Consider the following 23,742-nt stretch of genomic DNA (forward strand, 5'->3'; position numbering starts at 1 on the left):
TTCTACCACAAGGCTGAACAATCACCTACACCCATGTGCCCTGCAAAAAGTACTATTATTTCCTTGCTGGGCTCAAGAACACCCTTTGGCTTCTGGGAAGTCCACTCTTCTCTCGCCCAGAACTCCAACTTAGCCTCTCTGGACGCTATCCACGCTGTCCCAAAATGTGCCTGGCCAGTGGTCACCCTGCCTACTTGAGCGTCTGTTCTCTTCATCCGCCATTCCTTTCTCAGGTGTAGCCCTGAGTGCCTGGACAGCGGCCTACCGAGCCCTGGCAGGTCTCAGAGTTTGCCTCTCTCAACTGCAGAGCCTAGGACGCTGGGAAATTGGCTGTGCCCCTGAGGGGTGGGGGCAAGATGCGGTCGTGTTTTTAGCCACAGTGCGGTCTTCATCGGATTTCGGAGAAGCCAGTCTTGGATTTCCTAGTCCCCGCACCCTGGGCAAACGCAGGATTTCCCTGGGAAGCTCAAATTGGGGTGGGGAGCTGGCTCCCCTCCTCTGCTCGCTCCCCTCGGGCGGGCGGGGGTGTCTGGCGCCGAGCGCGCTGGAGGAGGTCCTGACGGGGGCGGGCCAGCCGGCGGGGCTGCCCTCTCCGCAGTGACGTCCCAGAGGGCGGAGGGGCGACGAACTGGCTCCGCGCCCTCCCCGCCTCCTCCGAGCGCCGGGTCCGTCGGTCCTCTGGAGATGCTGCTGCCGCCCGCCGTTGAAGTTGCGGAGCACGCCGCTGCCGGTCTTCCCGCTCCACCGCCGTAGCGCCCCGGCGTCCGAAGGCGCACCCGAGCCGGGCCATGCTGCCGGGAGCGGCGCTGCAGGCCGTGCTGCTGGCCGTGCTGCTGGCGGGGCTCCGGGGCGCGACGGGGCGCCTGCTAAGCGGTGAGTGCGCGCGCGCTGGGGCGGGGGCTGGTTCCCGGGCGCTGGGCTGCGGCACCCACTGCACCCCACCTAAGGCTGACCGTCCTCAGGGCCACGGTGCCTCTTCTCTGGCCCTCCGCGGAGTGGGTGGAGGGGTGGCGCCCCGCCCCACCAGTGGACTTAGCCCTGCGGCGCCCCCTACTTCTAGAGGGGCAATCGCCCGGCTGCTGAGCCTAGCGCCGGTTCCCTGCGTGTCCTGGACCGCCCGAAGTCCGTTCCCCGCCCAGGACTGCCAGAATACCGAGAGACGTAGGCTAGATGGGGCAGTGAGCAAACTGCCCCAGTAGGCGCCCCCTCGGTCCGCTCCACTGAGAGCGGCGCAGTATTCCCCGGGACCCCCACGCAGGGCTTGTCCTGCCCACCAAGGAGGTCTCTTGTCCCGGGAGACGGTGCATACAGTAGGGATTCTGGATCAGCTGTGCCGTGGGAACCCCAGCCCGTTACTCCTGGTCTCTTCTTGTGGGGAGAGGATGGCAGGATCCAGCGCCTGGAATAAGAGCGCTTAGAGATCGGGAAAGAAGCCTAGTTAGCGCGGGGCAAGCCCCGCCTGACTCAGGGGAATGACTCTCTCTGCTTCCTTCCTCCTGTCGTGTCACTGCAGCCTCGGACTTGGACCTCAGAGGAGGTACAGTGCTCTGGCTCCTTGCCTCTTCCATTTGTTCTGCATGTCGAGGCGGGGCGGGGTGGGGGGCGGCGGAGGGGATGTCCGTTCCCCTTTCTCAGGTTTCCTTCGCAGGCAACAGATTGGCCAAGAGGGATGGAGGAGAATGAAAACCTCCGCTCCGTTGTCGGTGCTTCCGAAGCTGATTGAAGGAATCTAAAGTTGGTTTCAGGATGGGGTGGGGTGCAGGGTGGCAAAATGGGAGAGTAACCGAATTCAGCTGTTTGGGTGACGGCTGCATGGGCTCTGTCCTCGGTGGCCGCCCTTCCCCTTCCTGCAAATGAGAGGAGAGAAACACTTCCTGAAGGCAGGGGGACCAGATGCACCCTGGGCCTTCTTCCAGCAATGGCTCCCTCTGGCACTCACTGGCTGACTTGGGATGTGTGGCCAGCCTGGGCCATACAGGAAACTCGTTTAAGGTGTTATGTTTTCCCTTGATAATCCAACGATGGAAAAGTGGGGACTGCCAGTAAATTTAACTCCACTTTGGGGGTGCCTGGGGCTCATTTGTTTTTCCTCTGCTGCCCCATTTGGAGCCACCTTTAAGGACTCATAAAGCTGAGCTGACCCAGCCTTCTCCCCAGGGAGCATCCCAGCCACAGCCTCTCTGGCCAGTGGTCCCTAGTCTCTCTGGAACACCTCCTTAGCGAGAATGTCCCACTTTTGAGGCCTCCTGGCTTGCTGATGGAGCAGTCCTGTTAGAGTTTCTCTATTCAGCAAAAGGAGAAAAGTGACAGAGAAAGGGAGAAGATGCAAAACTTTTGCCACTTGTTTATTGAAAATTTCTGTACAAAAGCGATGAAAGAAGAAACTGAAAATAAGAATTCACAGGAGCTTTCCAGATTATCTGTATGTGCTCTGTTCCCAGTTAAGCACTGAAAATGCAGTTAACTGCCTGTGGCCTTTTGCTCTGTATTCTGGACAATTTGGGGAATAACTAATGCTATCTGGCTCTGTGCACAGTTGCAAAACAAATTAGGAAAATGAGAACATTCCATGAGAGCTGGGAAGAGGTTCCCAAACCAAAATCCTTTATTCCTCGCTCTGTGGCAGTAATTCACACCCACAGCCCACAAACTGGCTCTGCATTGCAAGGGATTCCCCTTGTTGAAATCTGGTTTTCACTGTACATCTGGATCCAGAAACATGCTGTGTGTTCCTGTGGGTTAGGAAGCGGCAAGTGTTTCTGTATTCCCGGCACCTAGCACAGTGCCAGGCATGAGCATACATGCGATACATACTGACTTAACGAAGGAGCAATGAGGCTAATGTTTTGGGTGCAGCACGGCTTTAGGCACCCAGACACAAGCCAGGGTGGTGTGTACTGGTGAACGATTTTTTATCCGTCCTCAGTAGAATCCCACCCATTTGTCCTTGATAGCCTTCAGCCCTTCAGGTGTCAGTCAGGTGAGACATATTACATGGACTCCCAGTGCAACCTGAGCCTGTGGTGGCGTGGGGAGCAGAGTTCAGTGGTTATGGCTGTGACTTTGTAATTAGATCTGGGTTCTGACTCAAGTCATGCTACTGATATAGCTTATGTGGCCTTAGCCAGACTAATTTCTCTGAGCCTCAGTTTTCTCATCTGTAAAATGGGGCATAAACAATATCTACAACAGTGGATTACTATGAGTGTTCAATGAGATAAGGTATGTATGTAAATGCAAAAGCCCTTAGCATAGCACATGACATATAGTAAGAGTTCACTGAACCTTAGCTGTTGACTTTAGGCAAGACCAGTAGCAGAAAATCCCATGGATCTGATGCTTTTATCTTCTGCTTATACCATAGACTGGGTGAATATTCAGTCCTGCTATTGATACATACGCAGAGTGTTCCAGGGTAGAGGAGCCCACGCCTGACTTCAGAATGCCTCTCTTACCTGAAGGAACCCCTAAACAGAGATAACTCACTTTAAGCCACACTTAGTCTCCTGTGACTCCCTAATGGCATGCAAGTGTTATTTGTTTGCCTTTAAGCAAAACCATAAGTCTTCATCTACCTCTCTTTTAAAGATTAATTTTAAATGTCTGCTTTTCAATAATCTGTAATGGAACAAACAAAACATGGAGTCTAAATCACTGCGTCTCCACACTGGAAGGGGTATTAATTTGCTCTGAGAGCTTAATGACACTAGAACAAACCACTGATGAGTAATCAGAATTCCTGCAGCTTCATTCAGATGCCTCCAAGCATCCCTGCTCTGGTATATGTTGGGGGCACTAAAATAGGTAGGCTTCTTTTTTTCTCTAGGTCAGCCAGTCTGCCGGGGAGGAACACAGAAGCCTTGTTATGAGGTCATCTACTTCCATGATGCTTCTCAAAGACTGAACTTTGAGGAAGCCAGAGCAGCCTGCAGGAGAGATGGGGGCCAGCTAGTCAGCATCGAGTCTGAAGATGAACAGAGACTGATAGAAAAGTTCATTGAAAACCTCCTGGCTTCTGATGGTGATTTCTGGATTGGGCTGAGGAGGCGTGAAGAGAAACAAAGCAATGGCACAGCCTGCCAGGACCTTTATGCCTGGATCGATGGCAGCACAGCAACATTTAGGTAAGTGTGTGGAACTCACAGCAGCTAACTCACTTGATGTAGCTCCAAAAAGAGGCAGGCTGGATCCACGGTGCCAGTCAGTGTGGAAGAGAAGTGCCAGCCAGGCAGAGCCCTGAGGGGATAGCAGTACTGGCAAAGCCACTGACCAAAGCAGTGGGGCGAAGGTGGTAAATCAGCCTTATCCTAGGCCCAGAGAGCTCTGTCCAGGAGGGTGGCCCAGAAGCACAGCTTCAGTGGCACACAATGCTTGAAGTCAGTCATTCTGGCTACCTGGTCTTTTGGACTAGAACCCCAGGGAGAGAATTTTTTTTAATTTTTATTGGAGTATAGTTGATTTACTATGTTGTGTCAGTTTCAGGTGTACAGCAAAGTGAATCAGTTATACATGCACATATATCCACTCTTTTTTAGATTCTTTTCCCATATAGGCCATTACAGAGTATTGAGTAGAGTTCCCTGTGCTATACAGTAGGTCTTTATCAGTTATTTATTTTATATATACTAGTGTGTATATGTCAATCCCAATCTCCCAGTTTATCCCTCCCCCCGCCCCCTTACACCCTGGTAACCGTACGTTTGTTTTCTACATCTGTGACTCTATTTCTGTTTTGTAAATAAGTTCATTTGTACCCTTTTTTTAGATTCCACATATAAGTGATATCATATGATATTTGTCTTTCTCTGTCTGACTTACTTCACTCAGTATGACAATCTCTAGGTCCATCCATGTTGCTTCAAATGGCATTGTTTTGTTCTTTTTTATGGCTGAGTAATATTCCATTGTATATACGTACCACATCTTTTATCTCTTCCTCTGTTGATGGACATTTAGGTTGCTGCCATGTCTTGGCTATTGTAAATAGTACTGCAGTGAACATTGGGGTGCATGTATCTTTTTGAATTATGGTTTTCTCTGGGTGTATGCCCAGGAGTGGGATTGCTGACCCAGTGAGAGATTGAAGGCCTGTGGGGCTGAAGGGCTTCAGACTGCAGGAAATTATGATGACGGGCAAGAAATTAGAGCCAAGATCTAATTCTCTGGATTGACCAAGAGGGGACTTAAGGAAGCCTGCAGTTTGTAGGGCCCTTCTAAACCCACAGCACTGGACTCACTTCACACACCTGCCCCCCCAGCACCATGGCATTGCCATCGTCCCTCCCTAAGAAAAGCAGTGACATGGAAGAACGTCAAAAAATATCAAAATTAAAAGGCAGGCGTAAGACTGGAAAAATGTTGTAAGAAATTTAACAGTTATGATCTTTTTACAATAAAGAGTTTATATAAGTCAAAAAGCACTAAAAGTTTATAAAAGTTTATAAAAAGTCAGTAAAACCCCAAAAGATAAAGGGGCAAAAGACCTGAGAAAACAGTTCACAAAATAGAAAATCTAACTAGTAAACAGTCATATGGGGAAAACATTTAAACTCATTTTCAATCAAAAGAATGGAGATTAGAATATATCTTTATTACCTATTCCATTCAAGACAGCATGAAGTTCACCCATTATGCTGTTCAGATCCACATCTTCATCTAAGTTCCGGGAGTCGTTCCTCCAAGATTCTCGTGGGCCTCTCTCCTGGGAGAAACTTTAGAAAGGAAGCTTAGGAGGAACTACACTCCCCACCACTGCAGCTGGTCCCAGCGCCACGACTGATATTTATTGACCCCCCTCCTCCTCTGTGCAGTCTAGCTTCCCCTCACCCTCTGTTCGGGGAGCCTCAATGGCTCTCGTACCTTGTGGCAGGACCCAGACCCTCATCCCTGAAGAGTGTAAGGCCTAGTCAACTTGCATTGCTTACGCTGGAGTGATTTCACTTTTCTATTTACCATCAAAATTGGGCACATGAGTACCAACAGGTACCCAAGTAGATAACCTGGCTGTCAAACATATCTCTCCCTGCCTGTAACAGCCGAGATACCTTTGCCTCGTGATTAGGGTCCTGCAAAGAGAATGACTCCTCTTCTTGCCTGCTGGTTCCTGGACACAAGAATCCCCAGATGTCCAAGTGGCAGCCATTGTTCATAGTTCAGTAACACTCTTGCTGTATCTTCTGGTGGAAGGATTCCCCCAGGAGATACCAGGACCTCTAAACCCACAGAGCTCAGCAGTGCAGAGACAAGAAACACAAATTCCCCCAGTAAGTACTACCAGTGAAGGTAAGCAGGGCTACTCCTCCTTTCATAAGCTATAGCTTTACAAAATGTATTTCTTAAAGAATAAGACCTGAAAGTCAAAATTACTTCTTTATCCATGGGCGGCAGAATGGATGTTGTGGTACCAGGCATGAAAACGACACTAATCTCCCTGTACCTCTCCATCAGAGCTCTTGGGTGACCAGGTGCATTGTCAAGGAGCAGTAATATTTGGAAAGGAATCTTTTCTTCTGACAGTAAGTCTCAACAGTGGGCTTAAAATGTTCAGTAAATCATATTGTAAACAGTTGTGCAGCCATCCAGGCTTTGTTGTTCCATTTATAGAGCAAAGGCAGAGTAGATTTAGCATAATTCTTAAAGGGTCCTAGGATTTTTGGAATGATCAGTGAGAAATGGCTTCAACTTAAAGTCACCAATTGCATTAGTTTCTAACACAAGAGTCATCCCGCTCTTTGAAGCTTTGAGGCCAAGCACTGACTTCTCCTCTCTAGCTATGAAAGTCCTAGATGGTATCTTCCATTATAAAGCTGTTTTGTCTACACTGAAAATCTGCTGTTTAGTTTAGCCACCTTCATGAATTATCTTAGCTAGGTCTTCTGGTTAACTTGCTTCAGCTTCTACATCAGCATTTACTGCTTCACCTTGCATTTTTCTGTTATAGAGAGGCCTTTTTTCCTTAACCTCATGAACCAACCTGTTAGCTTCAAACTTTTCTTCTACATCCCTTGGCGCCCCGACCCCAGAATACTCCTGGATGACACAGGATGATACAAAGGTCAATGATTCAAAATGTGCACTGCATCTTGGAGGATGATGCCTCATCCTCACAAAGTATTGCCTCTAAGCTGGTGCTTCAGCTGTGTTTTCAACAAGTTCATCCATCACTCTGTCAAACTGGCAGCTTCAGGATGGGTGAATATGTGATGTGACTAGTAAATCCCCTGCCTACTCCCACACCTCCTTTGCTATAAACTAGGTTTTTTGGTCTGATGAGATCTTATTTGGAATTCTGTGCTGGTAGATCAAAGACTGTGTAAGCATTTGGATAGTGGCGCTAACACCTTGAGGCTAGGAAGGCAAACCCATACCCAGATTGTATGTCTATTGCTATCAACATGAATCATTGCCCCTTTCAGGAAGGAAGGAGTCCAATGTAGTCAACTTACTACCAAATTCTAGGCTGGTCTCTGTTCTCAGCAGACTGGATGTTGGGCAGTAGCTAGATCAGCCTTGGTGAGTGGGAACGGCTACTGTTGAGCCCATGCATGGCCTCCATCCCTGCCACCATGGCTACCCTAGTATGTATCTATTATACCAGAGATGGGGCAGCTGATAACAGTCTGGCTGACATCAACTGGCTAAGTCATCTTGTCTCCCTGGTTGTTTAGTGCCTTTTCCATGCTAGAGGCTTTTTGGTGGGCTTTAACGTACGATAGATTTTCATACTTTACACCTACTCCCATATGTCTATTCACATCACTCTATCCAAGAGCTCCTTGTCCCCAGTTTTCCACTCTTTATCCTTTTAGACTCCTAATCTACTGGCTAAGCTCTTTGCCTTTACCCCTGAGGTTTTATATAGTCTAATCTCTAATAACTTCTCTTTCTATACTAAGTGGTTAACTAGGTATATTAACTAAGCTCTGGCCATTGGGAGGATGTTTCCTTACCACTTGATCTTTCAGAATCACCTCTGAGTGGGACTGTAGTACAGCTGCTGCCCATTTGAGTGGTACCCCCATGCTTGGCTGACCTATCCATGAACCAAGCTTAGGCTGCCTTTATCAGCTAGTCGTAAGGGATTCCTTTATGCAGCTATAGGTGTAAGCTGAGGGACAGGCTCTGGTACAACAGTGGTAGCTGTCATGGCAGTCTGCTCTACCTGTTCATACAGTGCCATCTGGTCCTAAATATACCTCTTCCATCTTGTAATGAGTTGATTCCAGACCTGCCTTATCTTTTGACTAGGTATGTCTGACAGTGTCTCTCTTACACTGAGCAAGTTGGATTGCGTGTTCTCTTGGTGCTCCTTGCCTAGTATAAAGCCAGGAGTGGCTTTGCAAAAGGTGATTTTTTTCTCATGTGTAGATGATATGGCCTTGCTGTAGAATCTTAAGGGTTTGCATTGTGATTCTCTCATTGGAGCTTGTACAGATTCTATATGGCATTATTTTTCTCACCACTGATACCTCTCATAATAGGGTCTGATGGATCATATGGCCCAAGTGGGAAGTCTGCTTCCATCACAGCCTAGAACTGCTTCAGAGTCCTTTTCTGCTCTGGTCCCCACTCAGAGTCACCTGTCTTTCATGTCAACTGGTATATAGGCCAGAGCAGTATTCCCAGGTGTGAAATATGTCACCTCTAGAACCCAAAGAGACCTACCCCATGCTATGCTTCCTTCTTAAAATTATTGCAAGATGCTTCAAATTATTGTGAGATGAAATAATTTGACCTTTAATTTGAAAGGGGTGTTCTGACATTCTCTAGATCACTAGACACCTACACAGTTTCATGAAGTAGCAGGCCCCTGAATCTTCATAGCGTTTACCTCCAACCCTTGGAGCACTTGAGTCTTACTAAGGCCCCCAGTCCTTGCTCATCTGGTTCAGTTAGCGTGATGTCAGCAATATGGTGGACCAGTGTGATTTTTTGCAAGATATCCAGGCAGTCTCTTTTCACATCATATTATGACAGAGGGTAGGAAAATTAGTATAGTCCTGAGGAAAGACCATAAGTGTATACTGATGTCCATTCCAAATGAATGCAGACTGTTTTCTGATTCTCTTTCTGATACAGGTGAAAAAGAATGTACTCACCAAATCTACGTATTAGGTACCCAAGGACGTGTTAAGCAGCTCTAGCAAAGATACCACAAATGGCATCGTAGGTGCAACTGAGACTTCTAGTTGGTTGAATGTGTGCCACTCCAGTGTCATCCTTCAGGATCTGCCTGGTTTTTGCAGGAGCCAGACTAGTGAATTATATAGAGATATGACAGGGAATACCATCCTTGCATTCTCTAGGTCTTTAGGGGTGGCACTGCTTTCTGTCATCTTCGCCTGGATAAGATATTGTTTTCTATTTACTATCTTGGAGAGAATAGGGAAGAATGCAGTTTCAGAGGCTTCCACTTGACCTTCTCCACTATTATAGCTCTTACCCCATAAGTTTTCAATTCATATATTTTAGGACTGGGGAATGACCACTGGACAAGTCCACTGTGAGCTGGTCCTGATCTCAGAGAGACGGCAGTGAGTGGTCCTGAAGAGAGATCTTAGTTGTCTGCCCAGGAATTGAACCTGGGCAGCCTGGATGAAAACCAGGAATCCTAGCTGCTAGTCCACCAGGGGCTAGAGGCTAGAAGCAAAGTTCCCCTAGCTGTTACCCCCACTGGAAAATGCATTTCTCAAGGAGGCAAAAACTATAAAAGCAGGTACAAAGTTTATTAGAGACACAGCATAACATGTGGGAGAGCACACAGAGAAGCAGTTCATTTATTTAAGACAGAAGCAAGGCAGAAATACACACCCGGAGAGAAAGGGTTCGGGCATCCTCTCTAATGAGGAGGAGTGTGGTGAAGAGGTGATTTAAATCACTAATACAGGATAGTCCTTCTGGGTCTTTGTTTACCTTTGGCCAATTATTTTGTTCCTTTCTTCACACCTGACCTGCCCTAGGACCCTCCCCAACATGCGTGCCCACATTTTTGCTAAGATGGATTCCACCACAGAGGCCTGTGGGGATATGTCCACACTTATTATGGGGTGGCGCCCCCTCCCTCTTTGACCCTCAAGGAGCCTTTCTGTGCATGTACAGACAAAGAAGTTTTCCTTGACCTCAGGAGTGGTCATCTTATCTCTTTATTCCTGCAGAGCTCAGCTTCTGCCACTAGCTTTGTCCTTGGAGTGTCTGGGTGAGAACAAAGCTTCAATTTTATTCCACTTGACAGACACCAGCTGTCCGGCCCAGGGGCCCATCTCTCTCCTCCTTCAGTCCTGGGCCAGAACTCCATTTAATACTTGGCCTCAATATGCTCCCACTCAAAAGGGTAGTTTTAATGACACTTCAAGTCTTTGGGTGTCAGTGTTAACTTGCACTCTGTGTCCAGCAGTCTTTGTAATATTTGGGTATTCCTCTTTCCCCAGTGTATGGTTACTTGAGTAGATGGCCATAGGTCCCTTTGGGAGCATAGAGGAAATTACCATGTGCACCTACTGTGGTGTTGCAGGGTCCTTCCTCCTTCTAGCAGTGAGTTCCAAGCCTGAAACCTGGCTCAAGTCCAGTAACTAGATGCCAGCCATAATATTCCAACCATTCCATCATCTGTGAAATACAATAACATAAAGCCATAGGGCCAGTGGGGAGGAGAACAGACAAGCAGGAGGTCTACCAACAGGGTTGGAAAATTGCCTGGAGGTGACTAATGAGGTGCAGAGCCTGGCCCCAGTCAGGATCTCCAGTTCTCCAGACAGTGTCCAAGCAGCCTTGCAAGCTCAGCTATCATCCAGGCAAATTCAACCCAGTGGATTCAGCAGTGGATTTTCCTTTCAGTGAACTGCAGCACAAGACTCAACAGAGCCATACGAGGGTGCTACACAGAGAGCTGTCTCTTAGCTGTCTCCTAAGGAGGGGCTCTGACAAGAGCTAGGCAGAGCAGCAGGGCTCATCTAAATAGCCTGAGCATCAGGGCAGATCTGGGCCCCGGAAGGAAACTGCTTAGGTGAGTACCCAGGCGAACTACAAAGCCCAGCCCTGAGTCAGCACATGGGGTGGGTGCTCGCAGCATTTAAACTATCTATGGAATCTAAGGCTTTAATCTGGCAGCCACATATCCAACCGGGTGTCAGCATCATTTAACTTCAAGTACCATTGGGGCTGCTAGTGCACCCCATCCAGGAGCTAGGGAGACAAAGACAAGAAATCAGGCGGCAGAGGCTGACGCTCATCAGCCTGATGAAGTCGAAACAACTTAAAACCTGAAGAAGACTACTTGGGCCTCCCGCTTTTGCCCCCACCCCATCTCTTGCTTTGAAGCCTCTACATGTTGGAAAGTCTTGCTCAGATGCTTGAATTTTCTGTCCACTCCTCAGAGCTAGGAAGGTAGCTATGGCTGTTGAAAAACATGGGGAGATGGAAGCAGGGCAAGCTCTGGATGAGATAAGCCATGCCTCTCTCAATGCATCTGATTTCTAAAAAAAAGAGAAACAAAACCCAGTTAGCCAAAAGCAAAAAGGAAATAAGATCATCCAGACTTGCCCTGCTGGCTGCTTTTTCTCATAATTCCTTTGCAGACATTCTATGGTAATATATTCCTCCCTGCAAAGGCAAATGTCAGATGATTGATTGTGATGTCCGTATTAGAAAGCGTGGTTCTACTTACTGGAAGCACTTCAGTTCCTCCCTGTCTCTTAAGTTCCTGGCTCAGTGGAACTGGATAGGAAAACAAAGGCTTTGAAGTCTTGTGGTATCCTTCTCCAGTTGCCTCCACTGTTGACCCCTTTCCTACAGGAACTGGTATGTGGACGAGCCTTCGTGCGGCAGCGAGGTCTGCGTGGTCATGTACCATCAGCCATCAGCACCCGCCGGAATCGGGGGCCCCTACATGTTCCAGTGGAACGACGACCGATGCACCATGAAGAACAATTTCATCTGCAAATATTCCGCTGGTAATGAATCCTCTCCCAAGTTATATGGCTGAATTCTCAACCTCCTCTCTCATTTCATAAGCAGCTGCTGGTGCCAAGAATTTGTCATGGTCTCTGCGAAAGCTTGTTGCAAATGCCAGCAGTGTTAAACGTTTGGGAGTTCTTGTGAAGGGAGGTGTAGTGACACTTCCTCACTGAGGAGTAATTCTAGCACAGGAGAGGAGTATTAGATGCTAAGAGAAAGGAGGAAGAAATGAAAGGGTCTAATTTATGTATGATAAGACAAGAATTATGAGAACTTCAAGAAACAAAAAGCCCTCCAAGTGGACAATTATAATTCTTATTCTTTCCGGATATGAGGTTGTATGCTGTAGGAGCTTGGAATACAGTAAGTCCCTGCATACGAACCTTCAAGTTGTGAACTTTCAAAGATGCGAACCTACGTTTGCATGTCCAGTCCCGTAAGTTAGTTCACGTGTCTGGCGTACATTGTCACATGCGCGCATCCTCTACAAGTGGTTGTGCTTTTGTGTACTTTACTGTACAGTACTGTACAGAGTATAGTAGTACAGTATCTTTCTTTCAAGCCCAAGATGTCCTGAAGCAAGTGTAAAAGCAGTGGCTATGTAGCTGGTACTGTACTGTCCTGTAAGATTTAAAATGTACTGTACTGTAAGATTTAAAATGTTTTCTTTATGTTTGTTTTTTATGTATTATTTGTCTGAAAAGTATTATAAGCCTATTACAGTACAGTACTCTATAGCCGATTGTGTTAGTTGGGTACCTAGGCTAACGTCGTTAGACTTAACAAATGTGCTCTCCGAATGGAACTCGTTCGTATGTAGTGGACTTACTGTAAAGAAGAAATATGAAAGGAAGCTGGCCATTGTTCCTGCAAGTCTTCTACCAGCCACGTGACATTATTTTCTGGGGCTTTAAGGAAACAGAATAATGACCAGATGGAGGTAGATGGTAAAATACACCAATTTTACTGACACTGGGCAGATAGAAGTCAATTTAATGAGCAGGCTTAAACTCCTTAGGGCACCCTCTAAATACATGCCTTGCAAATTTAATTGGCGTTTGCTTCTAAATCTGTGAAGGGTTTTGAATTGGCCACAAGCCTGTAGTCTCACTGTGCTGAGGTTTCCCAAACTCCTCCATTATGTTGGACTTGGATCTACACGTGAAGTGATTTTTGATCTGTTACGGAATTTCTCACCTCCCTGAAGCCAACTGCTTGACCCCAGTTCTGCATCCTTTCCTGACAGAAGTAAAATGACTTGTTAGTTACATCTATTGAGGGACTAAACAATCCTGTCATTTTTTAATTGTCTGAATTTGACTGTGCTTTTGCTGCTAAAGTTGTTTTTCCTCCCTCTTCACCCCTTCGGATGAATTCTCTCCAAAGACCTGGCCTTCCCCACCATACAGAGTTGTCTCAGGCAGGGAGGTTACAAGGACTGAGACTGGCTTAGCAGGGCACTTTTTTTTGTTTAATTTTTTGTATTACTTTCTGCTTTTATAACAAAGTGAATCAGTTATACATATACATCTGTTCCCATATCCCTTCCCTCTTGCGTCTCCCTCCCTCTCACCCTCCCTATCCCACCCCTCCAGGCGGTCACAAAGCACCGAGCTGACCTCCCTGTGCTATGCGGCTGCTTCCCACTAGCTAGCTGTTTTACGTTTGGTAGTGTATATATGTCCATGCCACTCTCTCACTTTGTTCCAGCTTACCCTTCCCCCTCCCCATATCCTCAAGTCCATTCTCAAGTAGGTCTGTGTTTTATTCCTGTTTTACCCCTAGGTCCTTCATGACATTTTTTTTTCTTAAATTCCATATATATGTGTTAGCATACGGTATTTGTCTTTCTCTTTCTGACTTACTTCGGCACATATATACAATGGAATATTACTCAGCCATAAAAAGAAACGAAGTTGAGCTATTTGTAATGAGGTGGATGGATCTAGAGTTTGTCATACAGAGTGAAGAAAGTCAGAAAGGGCGCATTTTTAGAGCAATTAAAGCAAAGGCACTTGTTACAAACTGGCTGCCCAACACTTCTGTTCCTCATATCCTATTATCTCCATGATTTAAAATGTTGTACTTTTTAAATATTTTCTGAAATGTGAGATTTTGACATTTGTTTTCATAGCCTTTTATTTTTGGACTTTGAACCTAGTTAGGTTTTTTTTTCTTAATCATAATCTTTATTAATTTTGCTACTGCCTGATTTAGACTGAGTCCTGGCAGGAAAAAGATGGCACACTCAAAGGGTTTAATGAGAAGAGTATAATAAAATGATATTTGCCAAGGTGTGGGCACAGAGCATGAGATGGTGAAGTGCCCAGGAATTAGCTACAATGGGAAGTTGTTACTACCCCCAGGTTTCAAGAAGCAAAAGGGAGGGACTCCAGAGAAAGCTTGGAGTCATGGAAGAGGAGCCTCCCAACAGGAGCTGTAACCAGAGAACGCAGCTACTGTCAAACCACAGTGACGTGTGAAGAGGGCCTGGGGGATAACTACCAGGACCCCTCTCTTCTCCTACCCTCCAATCTCCTGCTTCTGCCTCCTACTGGTTAAGTCCAATCAAGAACCAAAGGACAGGACTTCCCTGGTGGTGCAGTGGTTAAGAAGAAACCCATGTCCCCTACAGTGCCAATGCAGGGGACATGGGTTTGAGAAGGTCTGGGAAGGTCTTCCCTGGTCCGGGAAGATCCCACATGCTGTGGAGCAACTAAGCCCGCACACTGCAACTACTGAGCCCGCATGCTGCAACTACTGAAGCCTGCATACCTAGAGCCCATACTCCACAACAAGAGAAGCCACCGCAGTGAGAAGCCCATGCATCGCAATGAAGAATAGCCCCTGCTCTCCCACTCTCTGCAACTAGAGAAAGCCCGCGCGCAGCAGCGAAGACCCAACACAGCCATAAAAAAGAGCCAAAGGACAAGGGAGCCACAAGACACAGTCCGTAGAGTTCAGCCTCCCAGGTCACAGAGAAGGACCAAGAATAGATCCAGCAGAGAGAAGTGGGCACACGGAGAAAGACTAACACATTGCCTTTACGTGGCCCCCCTCCTCAGGATAAGTTCACACACCTCAGCACGCCATAAAAAATTGGCTTGATCAGACCCTTGCCTGTCTCCAGCCCCAGTTCTTACTACTCTTATTCCTCCCCCATCCCATTCCTCTCTGCCCTCTGTGAAGTTCCCCAAGAGCTTTTAACTGCTGTTTCCAGTGCTTGGAACACCCTTCCCTCTTTCCCAGTCAGCTCATTCTCAGCCTTCAGGTTCAGGGTAAACATTACCTTCTCTCATCACAACCAAGTGCAGTAGGTGATGCTTGATGATAATGATGATGATGACGATGGTGATTTTCTATAAGGGGCGTTATTAGGACAATCTGCGGAATTTGAATAAGATCTGTCGATTGGTTAATATTATATATATCAATGTTGATTTCTTGGTTTTGATAGCTGTACTATGCTTATGTTAGAGTATTGCCCCCACTCCCATCTTAAATACACACTGAAGTATTTAGGGAGTAAAGGGTAACTATGGCTGCAACTTAGTCTCAGGAAAAAAGTTATGGATGCGTCTGTATGTGAATATATATATGTGTATGTGTGTGTGTGTGTGTGTGTGTACAGATTTAGATATAGACTTGTAGATATAAATATATAGGATATATATAAAGAGAGAATAATTATATAAATGAAATGATAAAATGGTAACATTTTGGTGAAGGATACATGGGAATTCTTTGTACTAGTCTTGCAAATTTCCATAAATCTGAAATTATTTCCAACTAAGAAGTTTTAAAAAATCACTTCCTCTGGGAAGCATCCAGGACCCCTCAAAACTAGGTTAAATGTTCCTCCTATGAGGATCATAACACCTCACACACGCAGTACTTTAACTGCCTGTTTACAAGTTTGTCCCCTTCACTATATGGTTGGCATGAGGTCTGGAAATATACATGTTTGACCAGTTAATCCCTGACTTGATGGGCTAGGGGAAGGTCAACCAGTATGGTTGCAACAGGATGGCACAACATCCCCTTATACCAGAGGGCAAGGGACAGGTTGAAAGATAGCATCTAAAACTAGATTTGACAACATGACCACATAGAGTAGGTGGCATGCTAGCCAGATCTTATCACTTGATTCCTCCTGGAGTGTGCTAAAGGCATAGACACATTCACTGGAAATCAGAGACAAATCATCTGAGGCCATGTGTCACAGACCATTGCAGCAATTGATGGAAGTACTGCGTTAATTTGCCATGTTCACTGCAGTTTTGCCCAGTGGATTGAACTATGGAGGGACAAGAAAATGACTACATCATGTAATGTCTTTGAGTATATGATGTATTGCAATATATCACAAAATTAGTGTGTTAATATTCTCCTGTACTTCTATATTTTATTGCCATCCTGTAAAATATAAGATCCTTAGAGGGCTGGGACTACTTTTCACTTGCTATTGTATCTCTAATACCTAGCACAGAGTTTGTCTCCTTGTGATTTTAATTTTTCATTTGAATTTTTTAAATTAAAATCCCAGTTCAGTTACTTATTAGCTGTGAGATTTGAGCAAGGTGTTTAATCTCCCTGTACCTGAGTCTCCTCGCGTGCAAATTCAGAATAGCATTTACCTCATAAGGCTATTATCAGGATAAATTGTGTTTGTTTTTAATAAAACATTTAGAGCATGATGCTGTTTCTATCATATAGGAGACATTTTAAATAAATAAATGGATTTGCATCATCTGTACACACACACACACACACACACACACACACACGATTAAAAGTTTCCTTTCTGACTAAAACTTCAGAATAGCTTTGACATCCTGGCCTTAGGACTGTGAATTCTAAAATTTTGACCTTATGGACCCTGACGCTATGATCCCAGAGCATCTGATCAGTGTAGAGTCACTGCCAGTACAAAAGGCTGACACATTTTCAGCCAAAAGTAAAAAAATTGATGTAGGTTGTCCGTGCAGCTATCCTGAGGCTCTTAGAAATATTTTAAATGACTTGTGTTCTAGATCACCAGGCTCTGCCTTGGGGCTGGCCATGGTCTACTTAGTCCCGGGCCACTTCCACTGCTTGGAGATCAGTGTTTGTTGCTCTAAAATATCCCCAATAGGAATTGATCAAATGTCTTGGATTGCTTTACAACAGTGCAGGCCTGGGTGTAGCCGGGGAGGAGTGGGGATTATTGTTGAAATCAGATTAGCCATATGTTCCTAAGAGTTAAAGCTGCGTGATGGTACCTAGGGGTTCATTATACTGATCTTTCCACTTTTACGTATATTTGGAAAATCTCATATTTAAAACTCTTAATTTTAAAACTAAAACGTTTACTTTTTAAAAAAGAAAAAAGTACCCAAGTAAAGCTGGGGAAAGGCTAGCCTTTGTGCAGAAGAGATTCTTTGGACTTACTAACCTGGTTTCTAGTGTCTGATAATACTAAATGAAATTTGTTGGACAACTGAATGAACAAATAAATGGATGCCATGCTCTGGCCAACTTCATTCGATGGCATGGAAATTTACTTATTACTCTCATTCTTGTTTCTTTCTGCTATAGAGAAACCAACAGCTCCTTCTACAAGGCCTGGAGGTAAGACTGTCAATTGAGATTTGAGTTAATTTGGGCTGTTTCACAGGTTTAGAAGCTTTTCATAGGTTTAGAACCACATGTTCTTTAAACCAGATTATTCAGCAGAAAGATCACTGGTGTTAACCCTGACCCTTTGGACAGGTATATGCCACACCGCACATGACCAGTAGTTCATTAATCTCACTAGCGTTGTCTTTCCCTCAAATATCTAAAAAGTAATAGTTGCAAATTCAGTTTGGGATGTTACTTGTCATTACTGACAATATGAAAGGAATAATCCAATCTAATGATCCAAGAAGCAAGTCAAACTGATAATTTATGGTCCTAGAAGTGAGTCATTGGCCCTTCCCCTTGGCACTTCAGTACTTTATGGGCCTTGATGTCAGCTGCCTGCTGGCTGTGTCCATACATGATTCTTGGCAGCAAGTCTCACCAGAAAGATAAAGACAAGTAAACCTCTAGGTCAGCAAATTCAATTCTTTACTTCCCTGGGTTTATAAATGGCACTGGTCACAATGCTGGTGCTTTTTGGCATCCCACCCTGAAGCTGGTAGGACCTCAGAGAATATCTGGATTTTGATGCCTTTCTCCAGGTTCTCAAGTCCATGTGTCTCTCTCCAGGTGAAGGAACAGAGACAGCAATGCCCATACTTCCAGAAGACACAGAGAAAGAAGATGCCACAGAAACACTGAAAGAAAGCAAAGGTATGTACAGAACTCTCCCAGAGAAAAATAGATAATAGGACTCTCTTGATCATGAATTCCCCATGATTATATACCCTACTTTGTTCTTTCCCACAGCAACTTAAAAATGGAACCAGACAGGGCACTTATGACTTTGTAAAAACTGCATTATAGGGCTTCCCTGGTGGCGCAGTGGTTGAGAGTCCGCCTGCCGATGCAGGGGACACGGGTTCGTGCCCCGGTCCGGGAGGATCCCACATGCCGTGGAGCGGCTGGGCCCGTGCGCCATGGCCGCTGAGCCTGCGCGTCCGGAGCCTGTGCTCCGCAACGGGAGAGGCCACAGCAGTGAGAGGCCCGCGTACAGCAAAAAAAAAAAAAAAAAAAAAAAAAAAAACCTGTATTATATGTTAGATTTTGTCAGTGAAATACACAAATGGAGCTATCCTAAGACAATTGGGGCGATTAGACAAGACAGGAGGTAAAAAAAATCTGCATGAAGACAGATGAGGCTTGAGAACCTCCCAGAAGTTGTTTGGGGGGAGGGGAACTAGAGAATGGATGTAGAGAAATAAGAGCGGAAAGACCCAGGCCATGATTAATATTTCTTTATGAGACAAATAGAGGAAATGGACATAAAAGATAAAAGAAAATGGAGTGGGCTTCCCTGGTGGCGCAGTGGTTGAGAGTCCGCCTGCCGATGCAGGGGACACAGGTTCCTGCCCTGGTCCGGGAAGATCCCACATGCCGCAGAGCGGCTAGGCCCGTGAGCCATGACTGCTGAGCCTGTGCGTCCGGAGCCTGTGCTCCGCAACGGGAGAGGCCACAGCAGTGAGAGGCCCACATACCGCAAAAAAAAAAAAAAAGAAAAGAAAAAAAATGGAGTGATAAATTGGAGTGCTAATGGACTTTCAACCTCAACTCTCACCTTGAGTTTCAAGAGGCAGATCAGGGCTGGTTACTAGACTTATCATGGTGATCATTTCATAACATATGCAAATGTCAAATCAATATAGAATACATCTGAAACTAACATAATATTATATGTCAACTATATTTCAATTAAGACAAAAAAGAGAAAGATCTGAGTTTTTGTCACTGGGCAATTTTTTTTAAAATACTTAATTTTTCAGTTTAGTTATTTGCATAATAGAAGTAATAACATTTTTCTCACCTACCTGAGAGCATTTCTGTGTCCATAAAATGAAACAGGATAGTGCAGTACTGCAATTCAGTTGTGACACTAGCCACCCCATGTTAGCACAGACCCTACAGGTTAAGGGCTCAGTCCTCAGCAAGACTGCCCTCACTTCAGATATCAGCCACAAGTTCAGGGGTCCCCAGTCCACCCACACTTCTAATCAACTGGCTACAATTCCAGGGAGTGCCCCATCTCGTTCAATAATTCACTAGAACAATTTACAGAACTCAGGAAAACACCATACCTATGACTGTGTTTTATTCTAAAGGATACAAATCAGGAGCAGCCAAGGTCTGGGAGGGTCTTGAATGGGGACTCTCTGTGTCCTCTCCCTGTGGGAGCAGGATGCCTAATCACCTTCCTGGCAAATCAATGTGTTCACCAGCCGGAAGCTTCCACTGCGCTTTGGTGTGCAGAGATTTTCTTAAGGTCTCATTACGTAGCACAGTTGATTTGATCATTGGCCGTGTAATTGAACTTACCCCCTAGGCCCCACCAGCCCCCATCCTGAGACATCTCTGTCAGTATAAACTCTGATCTGGTCTGAAGGGCTCATGAATAAGGAAGTTACTCCTATTTCTGAGAAATTCCAAAGATTTAGAGCCTCCCGCCCAGGTACCAGGGACAAAGCCCAGTCAGATTCTTTATTATACAACAGATGTAATGTGTGAAAATGCTTTTTAAAAAATACAAAGTGCTGTGCAGCGGTGGGTGGCATTTTATTGCTCATTGTTACTATGGTGGTATTTAAAGTAGGTTTTGTTTTGAGGGTTTTTTTGGTGGTTGTCAGGTTTGTAGCCTCACAGAAAAACAAAGCTACAGCCTCTGGATGGTTGAGAATCTTAACCAGTAGAAGTAGGAAAGGAATCAGTCCCCAATCATGGATTCCTCCCAAAGCCCCTTGAGGGAAAATTCTCTGGTTCTAAGACTTAAATCTTAGGAAGGGTAAGGATGGTAGATCTCTAAGTGCCCTCCATAGTCACTGCTCATGGGCCCAACTGGATCCAGTTAGCAGTCAGAAACGTCAGTAAGGCTCTACAGTCTGATTCATGTGTTACACATGACCTTCTCATACCTGGCAATAACACCGAGACTTCTGGCTTGTTTCCTCTTTCCTCCCTCTCCCCGATCCCACCTTGGAAACTACTGTTTCTGTCCTTAGAGTCAAAGACATCAGCACCCCCAAGCAGCCTCATCTTTGTTAACAAAGAGGAAGAATGAGAAAAGAGATCATCTCTTTCGTCTGAAAAAAAATTTTAATTAACAAAACTGCCCCTCATATATTTTTCAAGAAACCCAAAAATGTAAACTTCTTTTCTCTCTATTACTTCAGATAATAGGACAGGTAGAAAAGCCTCATTTATTGAAACTGGAAGACTTTGCTGTCTAGATAACTGTATCGATTTCCTTCCAGAATGCGCTCCGTGGAATGCTCTATGTTGATTATGCTTTTTTAAGCCTGTTTTGAAGCACACAGAAACACCACTAATGCTGATAATGTGTGCTTTTCTTTTCAGAAGCTGCCTTGAAACTTGCCTACATCCTAATCCCCAGCATCCCCCTTCTCCTCTTCCTTGTGGTCACCACAGGTGTATGTTGGGTTTGGATCTGTAGAAGGAGGCAAGTAAAACCTTCATCATGTAAACCTTTGTGTTTTCTGAACTCTTCAAGATTTGGACTTCATTCAAAGCCATGGCAGCCCCAAGAGAATCACTTCTACAGATTTGAGAGTAAATTTTCTGATGGGCTCAGGGCACTCAGAAGTACTAAGCATTGTGCTTAGCTGTGATTAAGAGAGTGATCTTACATTCTTTAATTTTTGTGTGTGTGGAAGATTTTAAATGACTTGAGGGGTGAGACTGTGTTATTCATCTGTGCATCCACACATCACTCAGCAAAGTGCTCCCATGCATGTATGCACTCATTCCAGGAATGCTTGTTGGGTGAGTGAAGGAATGAATAGTGAGCCCTTTGAAAACACAGACTGTTACAAAGCCTGGCAAACCACTGAAACTAAACCACTTAATTCAAAATGAAATAGCCAAATCATTTTAATTGACTTTTAATTGAATTCACAAGTGTAGATTGCTACAAAATAGCTGCACTAAGTAGCCTAAAGCACCTCTGTTAGTGGATCATGTGCCACCATTTTTGAGGTAACCAGAGGTCTTCTCAGCTACCTTTTTATTCCCCATCATGATGGTCTACATAGAAGAAGGAAAGCAAAGGTACAATTTAAGACTTGACTCCCTTTGATGACCAATTTAAGATAAACTAGTAAGATTCCAATGAAGACCCTGCTTCATTTAATAATAACTTCCTTATAGGATTCTTAGAAGAATTAAAGCAGTTAATATATGCAGAATGAGTATATAGTAAGCACTCAAAAATGTTATCTCTTCCTATGATCGTTTTCATTAGTTAATTCCTTTTAACCTAAGAATAGAGTTCAGTTCAAAAACTTGCAAATATATTTTCTAACTGCTTACTCTGTGGTTGGGTCTTGATTTCCCTCCCTTATCTATCTATTTAGCACCTCACCGCAATGTGGGATTGTGGCTTTGAAGCTGGAGTCTATCTCGGGGTTTTAACCATTTTTGTGCCACAGACCCCTGTAGCAGTCTGGTGAAGCCTATGGATCCCTTCCCAGAACAATATTTTTAAATGCATAAAATAAATTACACTGGATTACAAGGGAAGGAATAATGCTGTTATATAGTTTAGCAAAATATTTCCAAAAATTAATGTGAAACAGTAATACATGTGCGCCTTTATTAATGCTTCTTTATTTAGTGGTGAGTATAAATATCATAATACTGAAGTAGAGATAAGCATAAAATATTTTGACATCTTAAGTAATAACTGTGATGTGATATGAAAATATCTATGATTTCTGTTGGTGAGCAAGTCAAGATATTACTAGTGGGAATTCCCTGGCGGTCCAGTGGTTAGGACTCTGTGCTTTCACTGCCGAGGACCGGGTTCGATCCCTGGTGGGAGAACTAAGATTCCGCAAGCCGAATGGTGCAGCCAAAAAAAAAAAAAAACAGAAACAAAAGCAAAAACAAAAAAAGCTATTACTACTCAGCTTAACTGCCCACATTCAAAACTGAAGGACAAGCTCAATTTCACTTAGAGATGGATTTTTTTAAATGTGGGATTTTCTCCCATGCAATTCTATCCATGGACCCTCTGGAGACTCTGGGGATCCCAGAATCATCACCTCTGTTCTGTGCTCTGGCAGCAGTGAGTGATAGATACGTAACAACCCTTTCCTCTTTTATTCCCACCCCACTCGAAACCTTGACCTGTAGGTTGAGGCAGGTGAGAAGTGCAGCGTAGTGACTGCCCAGAATGACTCCCTCCTGCCTGCACAGGGGCACCGGGATGTTCTCAGTCCCCTTGCCCGCTGAGCCCTGGTTCTCTTTACTCCTAGGAAACGGGGACAGCCAGACCCCAGCACGAAGGAGCAGCGCCCCACCTGGCCCGCTCCTCAGCCGGGGAACAGCCCGGACCTGGAGGTTTACAATGTCATACGAAAGCAGAGCGAGGCTGATCTAGCCGAGACCCGGCCGGACCTGAAGAACATCTCATTCCGAGCACGCTCGGGAGAGGCCACTCCCGACACCATGTCCTGTGACTATGACAACGTGGCCATGAACCCATCCGAAAGCGGGTTCGTGACGCTGGTGAGCATGGAGAGTGGCTTCGTGACCAACGACGTTTATGAGTTCTCCCAAGACCGAGTGGGAAGGAGCAAGGAGGCCGAGTGGGTGGAAAATGAAATATATGGTTATTAGGATGCACGAACGATCCCGGAACTGACAAGAATGGGGAAGAAGAGAGAAGCAAAAGTCTATTTTCTATAAGGAAAATACTCAGAAGGTCTGTGAAAGTGCTCAGATCAGGTCCTGGGGGTGAGCATGAGAGCCCCTGTTGGATCCGCAGTTCGGGCTATATCCCTTATCCCAGTCCCTCACCTGGCTGGAACTTCTGAGAAAGCACCTTGTCCAGCGTCTGGCACATAATAGAAAATAAACAACTGACTGTTACAACTGACTTTCAAGGGACAGTGCTTTCACTGGGCGGGGAGGGGAGTTGCTGTGGAGTTTGGGAAACCAGCCTCTAGGTTCTGTTTCTCTTGCTCTGTACAGCAGCAAACATCATCACAAAGAGACAGAGAGTACAGAATCTTTTCAAAGCCCGCCTATGCCAGCCTCGAGCTGGGCTGTGCAACAGCAATTCTTATATCTGTTTTTTTCCAAAGAATCAAATCAAATAAAAAGCAGGAAACAGAA

General features: G+C 45.3%; 1 protein-coding gene across 2 annotated transcripts; it reads left to right on the forward strand.

Moving 5' to 3' along the window:
- The first annotated feature begins 604 nt into the window (after nt 1-604).
- On the forward strand, nt 605-23,742 carry LAYN (layilin). Of its 2 annotated transcripts, none has more exons than XM_060104576.1 (7): nt 605-873; nt 3,827-4,124; nt 11,791-11,948; nt 17,530-17,562; nt 18,184-18,267; nt 20,962-21,064; nt 22,881-23,742. In XM_060104576.1, the coding sequence occupies exons 1-7, from the start codon at nt 789-791 to the stop codon at nt 23,242-23,244; spliced, it is 1,125 nt and encodes a 374-aa protein (XP_059960559.1). In that variant the 5' UTR covers nt 605-788; the 3' UTR covers nt 23,245-23,742. The 2 variants fall into 2 exon arrangements, with proteins under 2 accessions (XP_059960559.1, XP_059960560.1); XM_060104577.1 differs by having other exon boundaries at nt 20,962-21,174; nt 22,881-23,088.

This window comes from Mesoplodon densirostris, chromosome 7 (genome assembly GCF_025265405.1).
Source record: "Mesoplodon densirostris isolate mMesDen1 chromosome 7, mMesDen1 primary haplotype, whole genome shotgun sequence".
Lineage (NCBI taxonomy): Eukaryota > Metazoa > Chordata > Mammalia > Artiodactyla > Ziphiidae > Mesoplodon > Mesoplodon densirostris.

Bases quoted from the DNA above. Each gene is read 5' to 3' on its own strand.
- LAYN (XM_060104576.1), top strand. From the start codon at position 789: ATGCTGCCGGGAGCGGCGCTGCAGGCCGTGCTGCTGGCCGTGCTGCTG. The intron at 874-3,826 runs GTGAGTGCGCGC...TTTTTTCTCTAG, and splicing joins GACGGGGCGCCTGCTAAGCG to GTCAGCCAGTCTGCCGGGGA. The intron at 18,268-20,961 runs GTATGTACAGAA...TTTTCTTTTCAG, and splicing joins AACACTGAAAGAAAGCAAAG to AAGCTGCCTTGAAACTTGCC.